The 22,848-nt window shown below is 41.0% G+C and overlaps 1 protein-coding gene across 17 annotated transcripts in view; it reads left to right on the forward strand.

Annotated features, from left to right (window-relative positions):
* The window catches only part of LRMDA (leucine rich melanocyte differentiation associated), a 1,023,531-nt gene extending 1,000,882 nt beyond the window's left edge, over window positions 1-22,649 (forward strand). For all 17 annotated transcript variants that reach the window (XM_042909260.1, XM_042909272.1, XM_042909273.1 and 14 more), the window contains 2 exons: window positions 19,873-19,954; window positions 22,467-22,649. In XM_042909260.1, the coding sequence (XP_042765194.1) occupies window positions 19,873-19,952 (80 nt within the window). In that variant the 3' untranslated portion in view covers window positions 19,953-19,954; window positions 22,467-22,649. The remainder of the gene's footprint in view (window positions 1-19,872; window positions 19,955-22,466) is intronic.
* Window positions 22,650-22,848: the final 199 nt, after the last annotated feature.

Here is a 22,848-nt window from a genome sequence, read left to right on the forward strand (position 1 = left end):
AGGGTTTGCCTTTTCCATCCTTTTTATTTTATTTTTTGAATATGTGAAGTATATGAGTATTAAAAGATATATTCAGAGAAGTCTCAGCTCTATCTCAATGCCCTCCATCCTATTTTCACTCACTGACCACACATAGTCATTCTTACTAGTCTATGGTTTATCCTTCCCCTGTTTCTTTATGTAAAACACAGATAAAGATGTGTGTTTAGTTTTTAATCATATTTTTACTTCTTTCTTTTTTTTTCAATATATGAAATTTATTGTCAAATTGGTTTCCATACAACACCCAGTGCTCATCCCAAAAGGTGCCCTTCTCAATACCCATCACCCACCCTCCCCTCCCTCCCACCCCCCATCAACCCTCAGTTCTCAATTTTTAAGAATCTCTTATGCTTTGGCTCTCTCCCACTCTAACCTCTTTTTTTTTTTTTTTCCTTCCCCTCTGCCATGGGTTTCTGTTCAGTTTCTCAGGATCCACATAAGAGTGAAACCATATGGTATCTGTCCTTCTCTGTATGGCTTATTTCACTTAGCATCACACTCTCCAGTTCCATCCATGTTGCTACAAAGGGCCATATTTCGTTCTTTCTCATTGCCACGTAGTACTCCATTGTGTATATAAACCACAATTTCTTTATCCATTCATCAGTTGATGGACATTTAGGCTCTTTCCATAATTTGGCTATTGTTGAGAGTGCTGCTATAAACATTGGGGTACAAGTGCCCCTATGCATCAGTACTCCTGTATCCCTTGGGTAAATTCCTAGCAGTGCTATTGCTGGGTCATAGGGTAGGTCTGTTTTTAATTTTTTGAGGAACCTCCACACTGTTTTCCAGAGTGGCTGTACCAGTTTGCATTCCCACCAACAGTGCAAGAGGGTTCCCGTTTCTCCACATCCTCTCCAGCATCTATAGTCTCCTGATTTGTTCATTTTGGCCACTCTGACTGGCGTGAGGTGATATCTGAGTGTGGTTTTGATTTGTATTTCCCTGATGAGGAGCAACGTTGAGCATCTTTTCATGTGCCTGTTGGCCATCCGGATGTCTTCTTTAGAGAAGTGTCTATTCATGTTTTCTGCCCATTTCTTCACTGGGTTATTTGTTTTTCGGGTGTGGAGTTTGGTGAGATCTTTATAGATTTTGGATACTAGCCCTTTGTCCAATATGTCATTTGCAAATATCTTTTCCCATTCCGTTGGTTGCCTTTGAGTTTTGTTGGTTGTTTCCTTTGCTGTGCAGAAGCTTTTTATCTTCATAAGGTCCCAGTTATTTTTACTTCTTTCTTACCCCAAAGTACTGATTTTATGTACCTTTTGGTTCCTTGCATTTTTACTTATCAGTATATCCTACATCTACATCTATATCTATATAAACATGTCTACATATCTATATCTGTATCTATCTGTATGCCTGTGTCTCTGTCTATACTGTGTCTATAGTTGCCCCTCTATATGTCTGTATAACTCTATACCTATATTTACATCTACATCTGTATCATCTCTATAAATCTGTATATATATATATACCTACATTTACATCTCTCCAGAAGTATATCCTGGGAGTCACTGTATATCCGGTGATCATGCAAGTCTTGAAAGGACTAATACGTTTTTAAATATACCTTCTGTATTGTTTAACTTGTTAACAACAAATATTATATCCGTGACTTAAGTAATAAGGGAAATACATATAGAGAAAATGACTTTTTTTTATGCTTTATGTTAACCCATCACTTCCCAAGGCAGAGATAATCCTTTTCTATGTTCTCATAACACTTTGTGCCTAATATTATTATAGCGACTTTTATTTGACAAGTCATCTCCTTTTCTGGCCTGTCAGTTCCTCAAATATAACAAGAGACTCTCCCTTTCTTTCCTTTGCTTCTTCCTCATCTTTGTTTTTTAAGTGTATTTCTTTATTTTGGGAGACAGAAAGAGTGTGTGCATGCAGGTGAGGGAGGGGCAGAGAGAGAGGCAGAGAAAGAATCCCAAGCAGGCTCCTGGCTGTCATCATGGAGCCTGACGTGGGGCTCAAGTCAGTGAACCATGAGATCACAACCTGAGCAGAAGTGAAGAGGCAGTTGTTTGACTGACTGAGCCACCCAGGCACCCCTCCTTTTCTTCTTTATTTTGGGTATCAGGGATTGTTCCTGGAAAATAGTGTTTCCCCACTTATTGTTTTGCCCAAAATTCCATTCAAGATGCACTCAGTTGGTTATTTTTTTTAAATGTGTCTTTTTAAGAATAAAATGTTTTCCTGAAGTGATGAAATTCTATTTCATTGTGAACTGTTAACATGTTAATGTGAATTAGTGATCAGAAAATTAGTCGGTTCTTAGAAAAGGTATGAAGGGACATGCATCTGAAAGAGGACGGTTATATTTTAACTCTGGAGTTGAAACCCCAAGAAAGGCAAGAGGGAGTATGAGGGTCATAGATATTCTAGAAGGGAAGGGGACAAACCAAGGAAAAGAAGAGAGGGACATGGAAAGAGAAAGGTCCCTATCGTTGTGTCAACCATATGAGCTGTGAACAGCATAGAAAATATGCGTAGGTAACCAGAGCTAGAACCTGATCTTTGGACTCCCCCCATTTGCCAAAGTTGATATGACCTTTCTTGTCCTTCTAAAAAGGGCTCTTCTGAAATCAGGCAGGTACTCCCACTGCCCTGAGGATGGAAGAGGGCCTGAGCCTTCTCTCCTTCTAGAGCTCTTTGAAGTTGGACTGCTAACCTCAGGACTGAAACACACATCTCTGTCTGTCTTGACCTCCTTCGGGGAAGTCAGCTGTATTTGTGGGGGTGTATTGTTCAGCCTCAGAGCACTGTTTAAATTTAAAATCAATAAGGAAAAGTGAGCCAGTAAGAGGCACAGACTGATTAAGTGCTGTCTGTATGAAGAGGTTTATCCTCTGCCACATTTCTGTTGAAATCCTAAGAAATGTGAAGAGGATGGAGCAAAGTGAAAACAGATTAAAAATTATGTCAGATACCGAAATGCAGTAAGGCAGCTGCTTCTTTGGCAGATATATGAGAATTGGCAACTTTGAGTTCTGATCTGGCAAAATGATGTCAACATATTCACACCCAGGTATACACCGTGTGCACCTATAACACAATCATAATCAAGATGCACACAAAAGCAAAACACATACAACATAAATAACACAATTTATCGCAAGACACACAGCACACATACAACAGTGCACACACAAGCACCACACATCCACATGTAACACATACACACAAAACACACAATACACATTAGTGCATGTACGTATCAACACACATGAATTTGTTCTTGACTGGTACTATGAAGGTGTAACTCTTCCACCTGCCAGCTTATCCTACATTTTTATTTTGATGAAAAAAACAGCAGAAGAGAAAAATCTCTTCGGAAGGAGAAAATCTCTTCATCAGAAAATTCAACGAAAAAAAAAATTCCCAAGACATTGTCATGTATTACTGGTTATTTTTGGTGGTTAAGAGAATTATTTGAAAACAAAGAAGCCTTTCACAAAGCCTCTAAAATACAAAAGATTTAATAACATTTACATCTGTGTATCAGCCATGTCTGTAATGCAAGTCATGAATAACACATAAACCAGAGCACGGAAAGAACAGAAGTGCTCACACATCATTTAAAATCCAACCCACCCCATCGTCAGTGGAATCAAATACACAGCAGGAGCAGTTCCAGTTGATACACACACAATATAGTCATTGAAAATGAAAACATATTAATTATGTTCCTTAAGGTTAGAGAAATGGCAAGAATCACTAACCTGTTCAACTTCTCTGTTGAAATTCTGTACCAAAAAGTACATCACAATTTGCTTTCTTATTTTTCTTAAGAAATTAGAGTGAGGGTTTATATGCATTTGTCTTCTTTCATTTTCATGTACATCTGCACTTGGGGCTCAGTCCTGCCTCCTTGCTGTGCTGAAAATGGGGAAAGTTGGCTTAAGAAGATGGGTCCTTGTTACAAGTGAGTAACTTGCAAAGAAGGAATTCATTGTTGAGCAATGATATTTTGAAGTGACAATACCTGCACCACTCCAGGTGGCATATGTGGAAATCCACACCACCAGGAGAATAGCTGTGTGTTACTAAAATCTAGAGCTCAAGTAGCAACATGGTTTGATCAAGAAACACAGGGAAATCCTTTCTTATTCTGATTCAGATAACTCTCTGAGGCCCAAGTTTGGGATTATGCTTTCTGGATCAGTTCATTTGGCTCCTATGAATTTCAGGGATCTCCTAGGCTTTCTATATATGCTGTGAGATCCTTCAGCCGTGCTGTAGGGAAACCTCTGGCCCCACGATGGAGAAGGGCAAGTGTAGGGAGGTGATTCTTATGTGGGTATTCATGCTTGACATATGTCCATGTTGATTCTTAAGTGTTGTTGTGTTTTACTTCCAGGAATTATGAGGATATTCAAATAATGTCAATATTTTGTCAGCACTTTTTTGTTTGCTGGCTTTTGCTTTGATGTTTGTTTGTTTGTTTGTTTAACCTTCCCGTTCCGGGCATTGTCTCCCCTTCTATCTTTTGTTGGTGCCGGACCATTGCATGTGGGTCCTGAACAGTTCAAAATGAGCTCTGTAAATGTCAGGAAACTCCTTCCTCCTCTTCCTCTACCATGTATCTCGTTTTAGTGTGAAATTTCAAGGACCCCGCAGTCCTCACTGCATTAAAAGGTTAATAGTCACCTCTTTTTTACGTACTATATATAAATGCTTGATTCCTGAGGACAGTGTTTCAGGGCAAGTTGAGTGTAATTGCTAAATAATATAGTCATTCTCATTTTAAATGAGTGATACTTCCGTTGTTCCAGATGCTTCTACATGCGTGTGTGTGTGTGTGTGTGTGTGCGCGCGCCTGCATGTGTGCATGTGTGCATTCATATACCAGTAGGCAGGCATGGGTGAGACCTTCACTCAGGGGAAGCCACAGCCACCCATAGGAGTCTGCATATTCACGCATTTGGGTTTTAAATGTGCCACATCCCAGGCCTCTTAGGCTCCGCAGATTATGTATAATAGATGACCTGCATTTACAGAGATGTGTGCTATACAGATGTAAATGTTATTATAGCTTTTATATTTTATGTTCTTGTTGAAAGATCATTTTGTCTTTGAATAATATGGCCGTTCAATTTTTTTTTTGGAGGGGAGGGGGTTATCTTTAAAAGAGAATATGAAATGGATATTGCACATCATATATTTCTTAAAAGTAATTTGGAATTTTAGGGTCTGGGATTGGGGCTGACTGATACACTGCCACGATGAGATATAACCCCCGGAAAATAACAGCACCAGCACATGCCTGCATCTGTCCAACCTCATAATTCACTTTCACATTGGATTATGGATGTCTGCGTTCAGTGAGTCTATCTTCCCTTTAGGTATTATTTCAGCCCTTTGAGATAATAAGGAAAGTTTAATTGCGTTGTTAATTGATTTTTTGCACAACATTATTACCTTGATTGATTGCAGAGTTGATGAAAATGTTAGACACAGGCAGCATGGAGTATCAGCCCAGCAAGGAGTGGGAGCCTTGTGGAGAATAGATAACCTTGATGTTAAGAGCTATATCCTTCAGATATGTCTTCCCTTGACATATTGATGGCCCTTGAAAAGGGAAAAGCTGATTGTATGCAGAATGCAATCATTAAACCCACTTCAGCTCGCTGTTGATTAATTTGTTTTTTCCTGAAGGATCTAGTTATAGGGAAGGCCTCGCTTGTACCAAACAGCAGCCATTTTCTAGGCTCCAGCTTGTGCTTAACCCTCTAGGTGAAGAGAAATACTGAGGCTGGCGTGGCTGAGACAGGAAGATTGTCTTAGGGTGTTCCGATTGTGCACTTGCTGCTCACAGACATCCTCACGCTCAGCAACTCCCATTTTCCGCCATCATTGTGTTTATCCCCCCCCCCCCCATACCAATTCTTTCAAAATTCCAAGGCCAGGGATCCTTTTACTGAGAAACAGAGTAAGATGAAATGGAAACTTCTGGATGCCCAGGAAGGTTTGTTAACCAGGCTCCTAGTCGTTGCTGGAGAGGACCTGATACTCAGAAGTTTTATGATACTCCTGAGTATAACTGAGGTACAACCGGGCTTCAACATGCTCCTGTAATTGGAGAATTTGGTTCTTATTGGTGTGTGTGTGTGTGTGTGTGTGTGTGTGCACGCGCGTGTAGGGTGATATTTGTATGTAGTGGGATAAAAAGGGATTTCTAAAAACAGTTTATTGTATTTTCAATTACTTTTTTCCCTGGCCGTCTGTAACTTTTTTCAAGAGATGTTTATTGATAGCTGTTATGATTACTATAGTCCAGAACCATCTTCGTGATACCAAAAATCAGATTTATTGATCAGCTGCTTGATTGATCCATTGGACTTCTGCCTTGTTTCCCTCTACCAAATGCACACCACCTCATCCCTAGCTCCCCAACCCTGGAGACAGACTAAGAGGACCAGCCTTATGGGAAAAGGGGCTGGCTTTGCCAGCCACAGAAGAATGGATGCTCATATAGGTGTAGTAATTCTAGAGAGGCTCCATCTTCTGGAGAAAATGGGTGGCTTCCCTCTTTCCATCCCATCTTCTACCCTTATTAGTGTGGAGCATTCTGACTTCTTTTGCCCTCTTCTTCCCTTTGTAGATGTCCTTAATATTCATTTAAACCAAATTTTAATTGTATAGCATTGTTGGAGGCCTACCAAGAATTACCTCATCTTCCTAGAGTTCTGACCCCCACCCCCCAACCCAGAGAGGTCCTGTGGACTTTGGGGCAGAAGAGAAACAGCTCACGAATCTCCCAGAGCCACAGAGCACCCTGTAGATGGAATTCACGCAATGGTCCAAAGCAGTTTCTCCTCAGTCGGCCCCACTGCCCCCTCCTTTCGGAGTCTTTCTTCTGCTGAACTAACGACTGGCACTCGGGGAGTCTAATATCCACAGAGTCTTGGCCCTCAATTACCGTAATGGCTTATAATGAGATTTTGGCCAAGTAGCAGGTAGCAGGTTATTACTTCCTGCTCAGCGTGGGCAATGTCTACGCTGTTAATTTGTGTTGCCGAATGTGGCTCAGAGCTGGGCATCAAACTGTCAGAGCCAGATGTATTCTATTAGGTGCGGGGCTCACATTGGCCCATGGGCAATTTTTTTTCAATATGGAGGCATGTTAACTCACCACAGGGTGAATCCTGACGAATTCAATCCAGCCAAATAAAAGGGGTAATATCCCAAGCCATCAAAGTCGTATGTTCCAGGGACAGATAACACCTGGTACCACCCACTGTCAGCAATGTCTTTCCAACCCAGGCCATTCCACTGATAGGCAAAAAGTATAACCCTCTTAATATTGTTGGAGAGACTCTAGTGCCTTCATTAAGTTTTAATGAGCCTGGCCCTAATGAAGGCCCTTATAGTATGCTCTTCTATTCACTTTGTCTTTATTTTGGGCAAAACAAAATGTACAAGAGGTTCATATTGTTCTTATAAACTGCTTCCTATTAATTCTTACTTAACCTATGGTTCATTTCATTAACATTAGCATATATATGGACTTTTAATTTTTCTGATTCAGGTTAGAGGATGGGGAAGTAAAGATCAGGAAATAATGAAAATATTTTGGCATTTGGCATCGAGATTTACTAGTGCCCAAGAATTATGCTGTGCTTTCTGCAACAACATACTTTTGGTTATTTTTTTATAATGTAAACTTCTTTCAGTTAGCTCATATATCAGCAGATTCCTTTTGTTTTCCTTTTGGAGAAAGCAATTTAGAGTGTCCTGGAATTAGGAAAGATTATAGTAATATCAGTACAGGAAAAGTTTGTTTAGATTTTAATGAAGGGCAGATGGAGGCTGGACTAATGGGCCCAAGAAGGAAGGTCTTTTCCCCAATCCTTGCAGAGTTTGAATTATGACAAACCCAGTTGTTACTGGGTCTGCTTAATTTTATTTGAGAGGTTCTTTTTTTGCAGCTTGAAGAATTAAAAAAAAAGCAACTTGTCTTTATTTTCAATGACTCTCTTGAGAAATTTTAGCCTCAAGAACGAGACAGAACTGTGGATGGTTTTCCCCCTTTTGATGTAAGCTTTCTAATAGGGGCAGATCTGAAACCCAAAAGCAAATTTGTGCTTGAGAGCAAAGCCAAAATTTTCATTCAAACTCTGCAGGAGGACCCCCACTGTTCCGATTTGTTCACTTAAGATTCTGTCCTTTTAGAGGGAAGCTAAAGACTCTCTGGGAAATTTTTCTGGAAGCTTTTTTTTTCTTATACTTCATAAATTATGGTTTGCAGGTTCAGTCCCATTCTACTTACCCAAAAAAGTCTTTTCTTCTTTTCTTCTGTTAATACAATCTGCATGTCACTTAAATTTAATCTTTTACGGTTTTTGTTTAATATTGAAGAGCTGGAGCAACTTTATTATTATTATTACTATTACTATTATTAATTTTAGGAGCCATTTGTTTTCAGACAGTTGTTTGGAGAGGGTAAAATCCCCATTTATTAAAACTCATGCACTAGGATCCTCAGTCAACCAGATTTTCTGTCTGCATCTGAATACTCTTAATGTTGTAAGAATAAAATCTAATGTCAAGAATTTATTTTTTTAAAAAAGGAAAAAAGGGAGCCCCTTTGGGTTGTCTATATCATTTTTTCTTAATGTGGAGTCCCCCATCAGCAGCATCACTGTCACTGGGCACTAGCAAAAATGCAAATTCTTGGCCCCAACTCAGACCCACTAATCAGAGACTCTGGGGATGGGGCTCAGCAATCTGTTTTATCAAGCCTTCCAGGTGATTCTGGTACAAGGGCAAGTTGTATCCTAGGATTTTTTCATTTATTCCACAATAAAAAATAATCTATTGAGTACCTACATGCCCTAGGCCTCATGAAGCAAGGATGAAAAGTTGTCATCTCTGCCCTTTTGAAGCTCATATATAAAGGAGATCCTAAGACCTTGAGAAATGTTCAAAGAGCAGTCTTCCCACCCCAGCTAAGCCTCTAAACTGTATCATCCTCACTATAGATACTCAGAGAAATCCTCATTTGTGGTCACTATGATATACCTGGTAAGACAATGAAATTGGCTTTGGTTTTGCATAGTGTTTATGTGCAAGAAAAAACTCAGAAAGGTTTCTAGTTAACCACGAGTTAATGAGATAATTTAATTAATTAACTGGAACCCAACATCCCCCCAGTGGCTAGTCAATCACATGACTGTTGTATTAGGAAAGAAAGTGTAAGGGAAGAAACGTATGAGAGCCATTTTATACTTGCTCCACTGACCATGTGAGAGGTCTCTCAGCTGAAATGAAGAGCTGCACCTGTACTCAGCTGTCATTTCCCCTGGTCTGACACCAATTTTTGTTTCCTCCCTTCTCTGATTGAGTCTACTCATGGATTTTAATTCTAGAACTTTTTTTTCTATGTTTATTTTTGAGAGAGAGAAAGTGAGAGGGAGAGAGCGAGCACTAGTGGGGGGCGGGGCAGAGAGAGAGACAGAGGGAGACACAGAATCCCAAGCAGGCTCCAGGCTCTGAGCTGTCAGCACAGAGCCCGATTCAGGGCTCGAACTCACCACAAGACCATGACCTGAGCCAAAGTCGGATGCTTAACCGACTGAGCCACCTAAGTGCCCCATCATGGATTTTAATTTTAAAAAGTTCTCATTTAAAATGCCATTCCCTAGAATATCATACCTTTATGGCTGTTTAAAAAAAGAATAATATGCTTAAAATCCCTAGAAACTCATGAGTACCTCATTTCTCCTAAAGGGAGGTGGTCATTTGTTGTCAGGGCATGAAATCATCACTGGTCCATGTGCCAGAGACTAATGATGGGGACCAAATGGTGATCAGGGAGAAGCTGGAATTACTATTTATTTTTATTTGAGTTGCTTCTGCCTCTCTTTTGTGATTAGTCTGGGCCAGATACTCTAAGAGGGAAGACAATGGCTGGGTGGGTTTTGGTCAGGGAGGTGCCTTAAAAGGTGGTAGCTATAATTTGTTTGGATGAAATCACACACCTCTTGTATATTTTATTGGTCCAATTTTATTTTATCTTATTTTTTAGAGTTTTACTTGTTTTACTCTCACAATGATTGGTAACTCCATGCCATTGGGTGGCATATTTCCTTTTGGATTCCTACCATAAAAATGATATTTTTTAGGAAGTGCAGGAATTTTTCTTTGTTTATTAGCTTGCATACATGTTACATTTATGCAGGTATTACGTAAACATCCCCAACCCCTGAGCCTGGAAGGTTAATTAGAGCAACTGACGGTAAAGAAAGTCAGTCTTTGAAATCGAGACCAGAGGAATCTAAAGGGGGGTGTTTGGTAGCCCCATTCCCAGAAAGCCTCCCGCATAGATTGAGCAAACATGACATATTGATCATTACGGAACCTATAATTGGTGACCAAAAGCACAGTGTGGCTTTAATGGCCCTCCCTGAATAGTTGCCATCTTTTTTTTTTTTTTTTCCAAGAAAGCTGCTGTTTTTCCTAAATTCATGCTGCCCTCTAGTGGCAATGCTCTTGACTTCAGATGGGAAATGGAAAAGATGAATATGGACACAATGGTGGAAATGGGGGAGGTGGTGAAGGGGTGAACGTTTTCTTTCTTTTTTCTTTCCTGTGTGAAAGATTTCTGAGTTCCTCCAGAAAAGAAAAAAAAAACACTGAGAAAGAAAAATGGAGCCATACCACTTGACCATTGTCCACCTTGATTGACAGCCTGGTTTATGTGACATCCATCAGTGAGCCGCAAGGAAGGGAACTTCAGGAATGTGAACTGATTTGCATTCCATCTTGGCATGCACTTTGGAATCCAGCCCATCTCAAATCCATTAAACCCCACTTAAAATACAGAGATGGGGAGTAGGGAAACACGCTAACACCAAACTGGCCTTGAAGATTCAATTTCTCCCAGCAGAAAAGTAGGTAAGAGTCAGCCTAAGTCAGATTGATCTTTGCAGTGCCCCTATCTTAAAGGCAGTATCCTACGATTCAGAAACATCTGGACTAGACAGATAGAGTTGCATGGATGTCTGGTCTGGTACCATGACCTTGGGGAAACCACTTTAAACCTCATTTTCCTCCATTATAAAGTGAAGGACTTGACCTAAAATAATGGTGTTTAAATTTTGTCCCAATGAGATTTCTTCAATAGAGTTAAAGAAATAATTTTAAAGAAAAGTTTCCTGTTCTATGTTTAAGCTAAGAAGCAAAATAATAAAGTATTCTTATAAAAGCATGTAAATAAATCACTGTTTCGGAAGTCAGAGTAAAAACTGTTCTAACCTCATTTTAACTGGCACAAAAAAATGTAACCTAAGAAGAAAAACCAAAATTTGGATTGCTAAGAAGATTTAGCCACGTTTTGTTGTTGTTTGGTTGGTTGGTTTTTGGTTTTGTTTTTTAATGGGGGGATGTTGTTGAAGCAAGAAATCTTTACTATGGCATTGATCTCTGAAGTGTATACGTTCCTATTTGATTGAAATACAGCATTATGTAGAGATAAGAGCCAATCATATTAATGTTTTAAACAGGGCAAGTAAGGGGCACCTGGGTAGCTCAGTCAGTTAAGCATCCAACTGTTGATTTAGGCTCAGGTCATGATCTCATGGTTCGTGGGTTCAAGCCCCACTTCGGGCTCCTGGCTGACAGCACAGACCCTCCTGGGATTCTCTCTCAACCACTCTCTCTGCCCCTCCCACTTGGGATCCTCTCTGTCTCTCTCTCTCTGTTCCTCCTGCACACACACTCTCTCTCAAGATAAATAAAATTTTTTAAAAAACACTATAAAAAAAGAAAAAGAGAGCAAGTGAGCCCACCCTCAGACTGGGATTCTTTCCCCTCAGTCTCTGTCTACCCAAACTACCCTTAATACAACAAAATTTCAAAAGCATTGACATCTGAGGAAAAGCATGTTGACTGTTTCCTTTCCAGGATTCACGTAATGGAAACATCTGCTGCCAGATAACTTTTAATTCTGTCAGTCTAATATTTTTTTCTGTGTGGAAAGGACTTTGAATGGCCGAGTCAGGTCTTGACAGGGCCACAAATCTGCAGCCTGAGGGCAGGGACCGGGAGCTCAAGGTGGGACAGTGGGGCTGGTTCCTAAGGATCCACTCAACGGTGCAGTAACTTCTGGGGCTTGGACCAATGAGCTTTTCCATTTCCCACTAGCGGATTATGTGAGGGGAAAACTGGCCCTGCATTTTTCTCCTCCTTTCCCACCTTCTTTTCTTCTTCTAAAATGACAAGCCTCATTTCAGCTGCCCCGGGAGCCCAGCGCACATTTTCCACAGGCTCTGGCTTGTCACCCGTCAACCTGTCGGCCCACTCACGTGACCGTTTGTGCAGCCTCCCCCAGGCTGGAAGGCTGGCTTCTCAGTCTCACATTCTTACCACCTACAAGTGCAGGTTTTGCCAAGATCCTTTTCTGTACTAACTGGTTTCCTTCCCCTGTTTTTTCTTCGTCACAAACACGTGGGTGAGGCCTGACAAGGCCCAGCATTTGTCTAAGTGGGGTATATAATCTGTTCTCTCTCAGTGCAAAGTTTAACCTCCCTGAGGGAACTGAACACTGGGGCCAAATGCCCTCTCCTCAAAGGGGTAGGCTGGCCAGAATTTGGATCAGCTTTCTTTCAGGATGTAGATTTAGCCAAACCCTTGGATTATGTGGGTTTTTTTGATGGGCGCTTGGTAGAAAGCAACATGTCATAACCCCACAATTTGGATCCTGCCATGCATCCAGAATATCGATCTTTGTCCTGCATACTCTTTGTGCTAAGAAATGAATAAAAATTATCATTTACTTTACCCTTATAACAAACATTGCTAGTCGAAATAGTCAATCCAAAATAAAACGGGCAGCCACTAAACCTGCACATAATGAAATTTATTATGGACAAAAAAATAAATAAATAAACTGACCATAGATTTATATCTTGTCAGTATATCGTTACATCCTGCATACATTCATGGGGAGAAATTAACCTTGGTGGAAATAATGAAAACAAAATAAAATTGACATGAACCCAAACTGTGCATAGTAAAATGTGTTGACTAAAACTTTAACTGAAGGCATAAACCTTCCTGCCACAATTCAGGCCTGCAAAATTTTACTCAAGGTAATGTGACTTTGTAAAAATTATTGACTCAGAGATTTAGAAGATGTAACTGGTAAACTTCGATATCGGGCAAAAGCTGAGGAATTTAACCTTGATGTAAAAATTACATGGAAAAGAATTTGACGCCATTGAAAATAAACTCAATAAAGTAGAAGTGAAATGTTAAACATTGGATATGGTTTAGCTTTACATTCAAAAATTAAAGAATGGAATTGGCTAAATAGCATTTGCTTTGAATAATTAATGCTTTCTCAAAGAAAACTTACCAGGCTAGTCTGTGTTTATATTCAGAAGCCTGAAAGAAGCCAAAGCATCCTTGCGGTCAAAATGGCAGAATTCAAATGTCTTCCATTGCAGTGTGCTGCTCAGAACCACGGGGTTGTTTTGGATAATAAAGAAGAGTTCAAGAGTGCACTCATTTGAGAGACTAGGAGATGTCCCTTGCAGGGCACTGTTTGAGGTGGTCCCTGCAGTCCTCAGCAAGAGCGCTGTGCCCCTGGTCCATGGTGGAGACAGCCGCAGCCCTTCTAGGTAACTTTAGGATTAGCAAGCATTGCACAACCATAGCACCACATGGTACCCCATTCCAACCCAGGAAGCAGACTAAAACCTGAGACACTTGCCTGAAGTCACACTCAGCTAGTTTGGGAGGGAAGTCTCTCACTTTCTTCTTTGCCTTCTCTCCCCTCTCCTGGGTCAAGTGGAGAGACTGTTCCCTGCTGTTCCCTGTCTGAGGCTTCTCAGATGGGCCCGCAGACAAAGGAAAAATATGCTGGGCCTGGAGGATGGACTTTGTCCTCCTTCCACAGAGACAACTCCCAAGCAACCCCTTCCCTTAAGACCTTTTAAGATCTCTCTTCTTTTCATTTTGCCTTAGTATTTAATAGCTGACACTGAAGGAGGATGTTGTGCTAGGAGCCTGTAATTCTGCAGGCTCTGCTAAATCTGGTGTGATCTCCACAGCCAAGCTGATAGCACAGCACACAGGCTGACTTCGGGGCATTGCTCAGCCACTTCTCAAGATCATAAAACATGGGCGTTTATTCCTTTCCAGCTCCCGGTTTACTTGCAGCCCACAAAGACCGAGGGATGCGCTTTCTGGGGAATGTCCTGCCCCGTGTATGATGTTTACAGCTCTTAAGTCTGGATAAGATTCACTTCACTTCTCTCTTTCTGGCCTGATAATTATGATTGCTTTGTTTCTGTGGGAGGAAAGTGTTCAGCATAAAAACAACACTAGTGTTTAGGAATTGAGACTGTTGCCTTCTGCTATTTTGCCCCCTTTTTAATAAGGCAAGTATATATTTTGAAAGCATTTCAGACATGTAGTCTTAGAAGAGGTTAAGGTATGAGGGTTCAACAATTGAAATTCCCAACTTGATGGGTTCTGTTCAGATTGTACATGGATAATAACGTCAGTGGTATTAATTTATCTATTCAACAAATATTTATGGAACATGTCCTCTGTACTGTTTCAACCACTGGGCATTAGCAATCGGGGAGCAGTGCAGGGAGTATTATAGGGGTGACCTATTAACAGGTATGTATAGTGTCATGTGGAAACGTAGTTCTAGAACCTTCTGCAGTGGGCCAGAAAGACTCTCCAGATACTCTTTCCCTGTCACTGGACCCACCTCTTCACAACACTGTCATCACTTTTTTCTCAGACCCCATGAATAGTCTAGCTCCTGCCTTTACTCATACAGATTGGAGAACAGGAGTTCCATGAGAATCCTTCTGCCCCTCACCCATTTTGTAGGGCTGTCCACACTTGTAAGCTTCTAGTGATCGCAAACTGATCAAAATCTGTCATCACACAGCTACACTTGCATTTGTTATAATAGCGTTTAAAATGATGATTACCAAAACTAATATTAATAATGGTAATAGAATTGATAGTTTTTACTTTCTTTTACAAATACGAATTTATTGGTCCAGCCTATCCTCGATCATCGAATAAATTTTTGTGTTTGTATGTTTGTAGGTGTCTAGATTATTCTTGTTTCACAGCTAAGATACAAATGGCCAACCATTTGAGAGAAGACACTCACGCTTCTATTTAGTCTTGAGCTCTGTGGAATCTGAAGTTAATGCGACCGACCAGGACTCATATCAAAGCTAACTGGATAGGGACTAGTTTGTGGGAGGTGCTTCCCAGCACTGGGTGTAAAATACAGGTTGCAAGAAAGTTAGTGGAACTTCTTTCCTTGGAGATTTTGAGGTCCAGCAGAACTCCTCTTCTTTATATTATGAGAATGTGGGCTAGATGGGTCTCAAGAGCTTACTTAGTCAAAGTCAAGTTTTTGATTAACTGACTATTGGATTTTCCTTCTCCATCAGGCACTATTGGATCTGACATCCTTATTGTCATAAGGGAAGCATTTGAAAATACTAAATCACACATTTCAGAACAAGAATGAAGTTCCAAGATTATCTGGCCCCTTGCCTTCATTTTACAAATGGGGAATGCAGCTCAGTAAGGAAAAGGGACATATCTGTGGTGACATAACCATCAGGCATAGAGCTAGATTTAAGTATTGGTCTTCTCCCACCTCTCCTTACTAAATAGGAGAAATGCACCTGGCAGGGCAAGGTTGTCCGGGAGATCAGGGAATCCTGGGGTCTTTGCTGGACTCTGCATGAGTGTGCAAGGAATTTCTACTCAGGACTCTCAGGGTCTTCCCCCAGTGAAGTCTGGTACTGCCCCAGCCCTCACAGCCTTACAAGGAAGAAAAGAGGCTGTTTTCCACCCCCTCAGGCAGCCCCAAGGTCATAACTTAACCTGCATAATTAGAACATCCATTCCAGAGGGGGAAACATTTAAAAGATAAAGGACCTCTTTAAAAGAGATTCTTCCCAATACATTTTTTTCATAATTATAGTTTTAAAAGCTTATGGTGATGGGAGAGCTGGCTACTTAAGAAAAATTAGGAGTCTCATTTGGCAGGAGAAGATTCCCCAGGGGACAGCACACTGTCATTTTTCAGGGCCCCTGAAAGGAAACCCCCACACAGACAGATACATGTCAGCCTGATGCACGGCAAGCCTGCTTCACTTATTGTGGCCAAAGCCAGATATTTTAATTAAAAACACTACACACGCCATTAAATGTGTTGTTCCCCCTGCCGTCCCAAGACGTTATAGTTCGAGGAGATACAAACAAGTGAATGCATTACAGATGTACCCGGAAACCACCGCCTACTGAGTCACAACCAGCGGGTTCCCAAATTCCAGGCTCGGAGCGCCTCCCTGTCAAAATGTTCTTTGCAAGCAAACTGTTCCCTCTGTAATTTTCACAGTTTATGGCAGTTGCCATGACGGGAGAATAGGGCCATGGGGAGGCGGGGGAGAGAAACACGCTGCCTGCCACCTCACTTAATTTATAAGCAGATTCCATTATTTTACAAATAACCTTCATGATAAATAAAGTCCTATGGCCACACATGGGATTGTGGTTTTGTTTTGTTTTGTGTTTTTTTTTTTTCCCTTCCTTGTTAATGTTATTTATTTATTTATATATTTTTGGAGCACTAAAGTCCCACGTGAGGGATAATCACCTCCCGACTGTGAGCTCCGGTAGGATTCTCAACAGAGGCAACACTTGCTTAATTTAAGCAATTGTAGGGGGTGTGAGTTCAAACATTTCAGCCGATTTTAACTGTCACTAGCCAGACCACCTTTCTCCCCAGGAGAGCACCAGCAGCTGGATTTCATTTTTGGCCGCCAGGCCGCCATCCCCGTGCCTTCCTGGAGCAGCCCACAGACTGAGCGCCTTCCCTTTAAGGATTTTATTCAAGGTGACAGCTCCTCGCACGTTGGCAGTCCGATCACCTCAAGTAGCCGAGATAGCAGGGGGCTGAGTGTGCTCCTCCTGCAAAGTCCAAATTTAGATTGACTGAGGTTATCCTTAGGCCCCTTGACCCCAAGTGCTCTGACAGAACAGGGCTGCCCGGAACTTACAGCAGCGAGTGTTGTAATGATGTCTGGGGAGAAATGCTCTGCAGGAGCAGGCGGAGAAGACCCCAAGTGATAGGGAATGATGTCAGCTTTCGTTAGAGCCGCAGACAGTGTTAGAATATCCTTGGCATAATATGGCACCGGTATCTCTGTCAGCATCTCTGTTTTCTGTCACTGCACACAATCCTGGGCCTGTCTCTAGCCCTGACAGTGTCTTTTCAGATCAGGTTATTGCCAGCACAGAGACTGGCTCTGCTCCCCACCACACAGCCTTTTGTTTGAAGTCTGCCCTTTTGTCATCAATGCACTTGATGTCTATTTAAACCTGACGGTGAGTGCGGTATCTGTTTTCCCGTCAAGAGATCATTGACAATATTAATACCTCATGTCCTTGCCTCATTTTCCAAGCTCTGACACCTCGCCAGTCTCCCGCATTCATCAAACAGCCCTCTCTCCCCAGGATGTCTATAAACATTCTTGCTTCCGGGCCCAAAGGAACAGGGCAGGCCTTAAAAAGGACTTTCATCAGTACCAACCAGAAAGAAGGCCTGGGGAACATGGCTCAGAATACTTTACCTCCCTCCACATTACAGCCCAGGTTCCAGGAGTAGCCAGCTTATTTCCAGGATGGGACTTGCCATCCACGTGGTATCTAGGCAAGATCTGGAGTTGATGGTTACCAAGGAGAGAGGGGAGAGTCAAGAAATTCAATCCCAGAACACACTGGAGGATTTACTGGAGGGAATGCACCCGGCTCGTGGGTAGTGTGTGTGTGTGTGTGTGTGTGTGTGTGTGTGTGTGCATGTGTGTACATGCCCGTGTCTGCCTTTTGTTCTTTTACTCAAGAGAAAGACTGTATTCTTTATGATATCTGACAGCCCTATCCATTTCTTTTCATAAAAATTCATGCTGTCCTGGTACTGTAGAAAGAAATTAACATCCTTGGCCTCGTCCTTCCAGATTCTTGAGGGTTTGTTTGAGTCAATTATGTTTAAGGAAGCCCTTTGTGGATTTTCAGAAATATCTGAGACACTCCCACCCAGGCCTCTAGGGGATGCTGTTCCTGGAACAGAACCTGACAAGCCAAGCCTGACCAACAGACCAGTTCCCAACATTGGTGACAACATTAGTACAACCGCAGGGTTATGTAATTGCAGTGAAGGGAGCTGTTTGGGGCCAATAGCCAAAGGAATACTTTTTAGCCCAAGAAGCGTCTCAGGAAGGTTTTCTCGAGGCTTGATGTTTCCAAGCACCTAATTTCTGAAAAGCAGAAATTAGGGATTTGGGCCAAGGAGAAAGCATGACCAAGGGGGGGTCCACAGTAGCCTTGTTCACAGAAATGTGACAAATAGAACTTAATGAGAGCAAGCCCAAGACCAGTTTGAGACCATGAAACAATGTCATCCTCTCCCCTTTTCCAACTCTTGAGAGATTCTGCAATCCCAGTCATTCCTAAATTTGTCCTAAGCCATCCAAACCATGAAACATCTGCCCTGTCCTTAAAGGTTTCTAAGAGCCATTTTTAATCCTTATTTAAGAATAATGTTTAAAGTTCTACAGTAGAGAAACATCTCTTATACAATCCCAAAAATATTTACTACTTAGAATTGCTGTGAAGAACCTGGATAATTTCTAGTACTAATTTACCCCCTATGAACATTAGATGGTGATTGTTGGTTTCACACTATCAAACAGAGAGACAAATAATCATGCATATAGGTAGCTATTTTTACAGGCAGATTTGTGGCTCATGAATTAATGTTTTATGGACACTCCTTTGCTTTTTTCTGGTTATGCACACTTCAGAGACTCAAGTGCTCTTAGTAATAAGGCAACTCTATGAAGCTGAATTTTAAGTTAGTTTTTCTAAAATTAGAAGAAGAAAACACAAGATGGCAAAAAGCAAACTGTAATTATAAATATTTTCTTTGAGGAAGACTGATTTGCCCTTAATAATTACGCAAAGCTTCCATAATAACTGTGGCAGGTAATTTCTTATGGATATTTAGAATAAATATTGAGTTGGTTAGAAGATTTGACCCTATTCTAGGGGTATTTTTCATACTTAAATTCTCCTACAGTCTCCTTGAATGAAACAAAAACTGTACGTAGAGCCACAAGATTATTTAAACTAAAACTAAAGATGAAAATCAAAGGCATTCCAACCTGAGGATTTATTTCAGGCCTCCTGTAAGAAGAAGCCCTTTAATGTCAGAGGCTCTTGTTACTTTTCATGTGGCACTTTCTCAACACCATCACTCTTCCTCGATCACCCAGTATGTGCTTGATGCCTCCTAGAATTTAGAAGATTCTCCCTGAAAGTTAATAGTATTGATTCATGATAAAGGACTTGAAAAGAGTCACATTCTAGGAAGATTGTTTTACATCTTTTGCTTGGGCCAGACCCGTCTAGAAAGTCTTAATCTTCCATTTTCAGAAACTCTACTAAGGGACCCCAGAGAGGGAAAGGGTTATTATTCTTTATTTTGAGGAGTACTTGGCCAAACTAGAAAAGTCTATGAAATGTGGAGGAGAATTTGTGCAGGAAACATGGGATTCCTAGGTGCCTGTGCTCTGGTGATATTCTACTTGAATGTCAACTCTGAGGACAAGAAAGTAGGGTCCTTCCCTCCTGGGGCTTAATCCATTTGCTGCTACCCACCGGATCTGTGACCATGTTGCATATCTGCTTTACTGCACCTATGTTTCCTTGCTGTACTAATTGTGCCGTCTCTAAAGATGTGTTTCCTTTTCTTTGCAGGTGTCCTGGGGAAGTGTCGCTATGTTTACTATGGGAAAAACTCAGAAGGCAACAGGTTTATCCGAGATGACCAGCTCTGATGGCAAGTTCTGAATGCTTTAGCCTGTGTCATGAGAATAAAAGAAAAAGGGAAAGTAAAAATAAAGAAAAAAAACTAAAGGAAAAAAACAATGGCCCACATCGCATGTCTGTGGGAAGGCTGTGACTTCAGCTTTTGGTACCTTCTGCTGACTTTGCCAGGCCTGTCAAGATCATCCTTCTGCCTTAGACTGAGTGGTCACATAGAGATTGACATGATTGCCCTTAAGCAGGTCTCATCCACTAGGGTGACAGACAGCGGCGGCGAAGCACCAGGGCTGACAGGAGGAACACCATGATAGATTGCCTGGCCCCTCCACTGCTCACAGGGGAGCAGAGGTCACACCTGGGGCCTCCCTGAGCATGCTCGTTGGCCGTAGTCAAGCGAGAGAGACTGTGTCTTCAGCTTGCCTATTGAGTAGAGATCCCTCTGATACCATTGTGCTGTGGGGTTTTTTTTAGTGAAATAATCACAGTTTGGAGGAAGGCCACCCTCCCTTATTCACCTTGAATTTTAATCCCTTATTTTCTGCACACACCCACACATTCCAACAAAACGCATACCATCCTTTAGCATCTTTATTACAGGTAGTGCATTTTGGCTTGCAGTTTTTCAGAGAACTGAAGGTTCTCAGCCAGGTCATACATTTATGGCTGATTTTGTGTTCTTACAACTGGAGTAAATAGCTTTCCTTAAATCCCTAACTACAAAAGCATGGACTCTGTCTTGTTTTGTACATTTCTAAATCCACTTCTTGCCCTGAATACTAGGCAATGTCAGGCATCTTTCCCAGCACCAAGTTCTGATTGCACCAAGGACTCTGATTTATTTATGTATGTATTTATTTATTTTTAACAACACATACATCCAGCTATGCCTGTGGCCATATTTGTAGTTTGGAGCTGGCTTGCTCCTTTGGGTGCTATTTAAAGGTAGGGAGGTGATGAAAACAGAGTGATGGGTCAGGAAGTTAAAAAAGAAAGTGAAGACTATAGAAAACACCCACCAGACCGAACAGTTTTTAACAGAAGGCACAAACCTTTGAGTTTGGTATCTTCCTCAGCACCTCTCAGAACTGAAATCCATAGCTTGTGAGATGGTCTTTGTGTGTCTTTGGCTATATTCCAGCACTGTTACAAGGACAATAAGCACAATCATACCAGTAAGGTGGCTATCATTTCATTTAATGGAATGATACACAAGTAAAATCACTCCAGAAAAGTCTTTGAAAGGCTGATTGCTCTTGATGCAATCGCATTTATTTTTGCTTCTTCTGTTTAGACCAGGTGTTCATTGGCTTGGATCTCTCAGTATTAGGTTAGATTGAGGGCAACGAAACTTCAAAGAGAATTCTTCCAAGTTATAGATACTACATAACTAGAGAGTCACTACTGTAAAAGTCTTTGGGGACTCAACATCCCTCAGGACCCAAGAAGAATCTGCTTTCTCAGTTCTAGACCATTTAAGGGGCCTCTGGCCTCCTGAGTCAACTTAGTCTTTGAATGACTTGCAATAAGGCAGGCAGGAATCCCTTTTGTAGGTTATGCAAGTTAAACAGTTATTGAGACAAATTTTGATCAAAATCCTCGAGGCCATTAATAACTAGAGGATATTAAATGTTTGCCTTTATCTCTCAAATTCATCAATAACCAGAGCTGAGTACCTTTTCACTGTTTGATCTACAGAACAACATTGAGATGGTGCTTTAAATTAGCTGCATTAAGTCCCACCCTGTTCTTTGTTTAGAAACACCAACACATGTTTTGTCCATGGCATATTACGGGCAGCCAGATTTCTGTGCAAGGGCAGCTAGACTAGTCCAATGTCATATTTAATCTAGCGGCACATATATCCTTGTCTTTATAAAAGGCTTTAACCCTGCCTCAAACAATAAAAAAGCACTTGTGAACTGACCACAGAATTTTTCCATCTTTATTTTTCTTACTTGTTTACTTTTCTTAATGTCAGAACCATTTGTATCATGCACAGGAATGTCTCCCTCAATGCGAGCTTTGGAGGCAAAAAAATACTTTTGGAGTGAGTTATTGACCACATTGTTTCCTTCTCTTTGGGTTGTTTATTTTCTTCCAAAATGGTGTAATAACTTTAATTAAAATTAGCTTTAATTATAATTTACGTAAAGGCCATCACCATGATATATTCATCTTAATGATAGAATGAGTATGAGTTTTGTTTCTTTTAAAAAGGGATAATGATAATGAATCAGTGTTGGACTGTTTACAGTTATACTGTTTGTTAAGCAAGATTTGCTGTGCTACAGCTAGAATTTGGTCTGAATTCGTAGAGGAGGAAGCAATGTTGCATGCTAAAATCTATAAGAATTTCCCAAACCTTGTTTTTTAAAGTAGAAAATTAGAAGGTAATGAATTCAATCAAAGCTCAGAATTCTTACATGCCCCCAATTTCCCCTTGCTCCTTCTGCCTTATACCCTATTCCTCTGAGTTTTCTCTTAGGAGATCATGGTATCTGACATCCCTGTATCCTCTCTCCCAGGACACCGATCTGCCTTGAGTGCCCCTGCAATAGAAGGCCATCCCGGAGTCCTCTGTTGCCTCTGCAAAGTCAGGGCGGACTGTCTTTTTCCTAAGTAATGCAATTTTATAGAACAATTTGTTCCTTGGGGAATAATGTTTTAGATTGTGGGGAATCCTATTAAAAGTACAACTATTACAATAATTTGCTTTTACTTTTACCAGCCTTGCTCATAAACCCTCCATCTGTTTGTTGCTTTAAATAGAGGCACATTATAAGAGATTATCACTCGATCAGGCGACACGTCTGAGTGTTGTGCATTTTCACATATTCATGTATACTAAGGAATAAAAGAAAGCAAACCAGAGATTCCAGATGAAAGGTTTTGCATTTGTTTTATTTT

Source organism: Panthera leo, chromosome D2, assembly GCF_018350215.1.
Source record: "Panthera leo isolate Ple1 chromosome D2, P.leo_Ple1_pat1.1, whole genome shotgun sequence".
Classification (NCBI taxonomy): Eukaryota; Metazoa; Chordata; class Mammalia; order Carnivora; family Felidae; genus Panthera; species Panthera leo.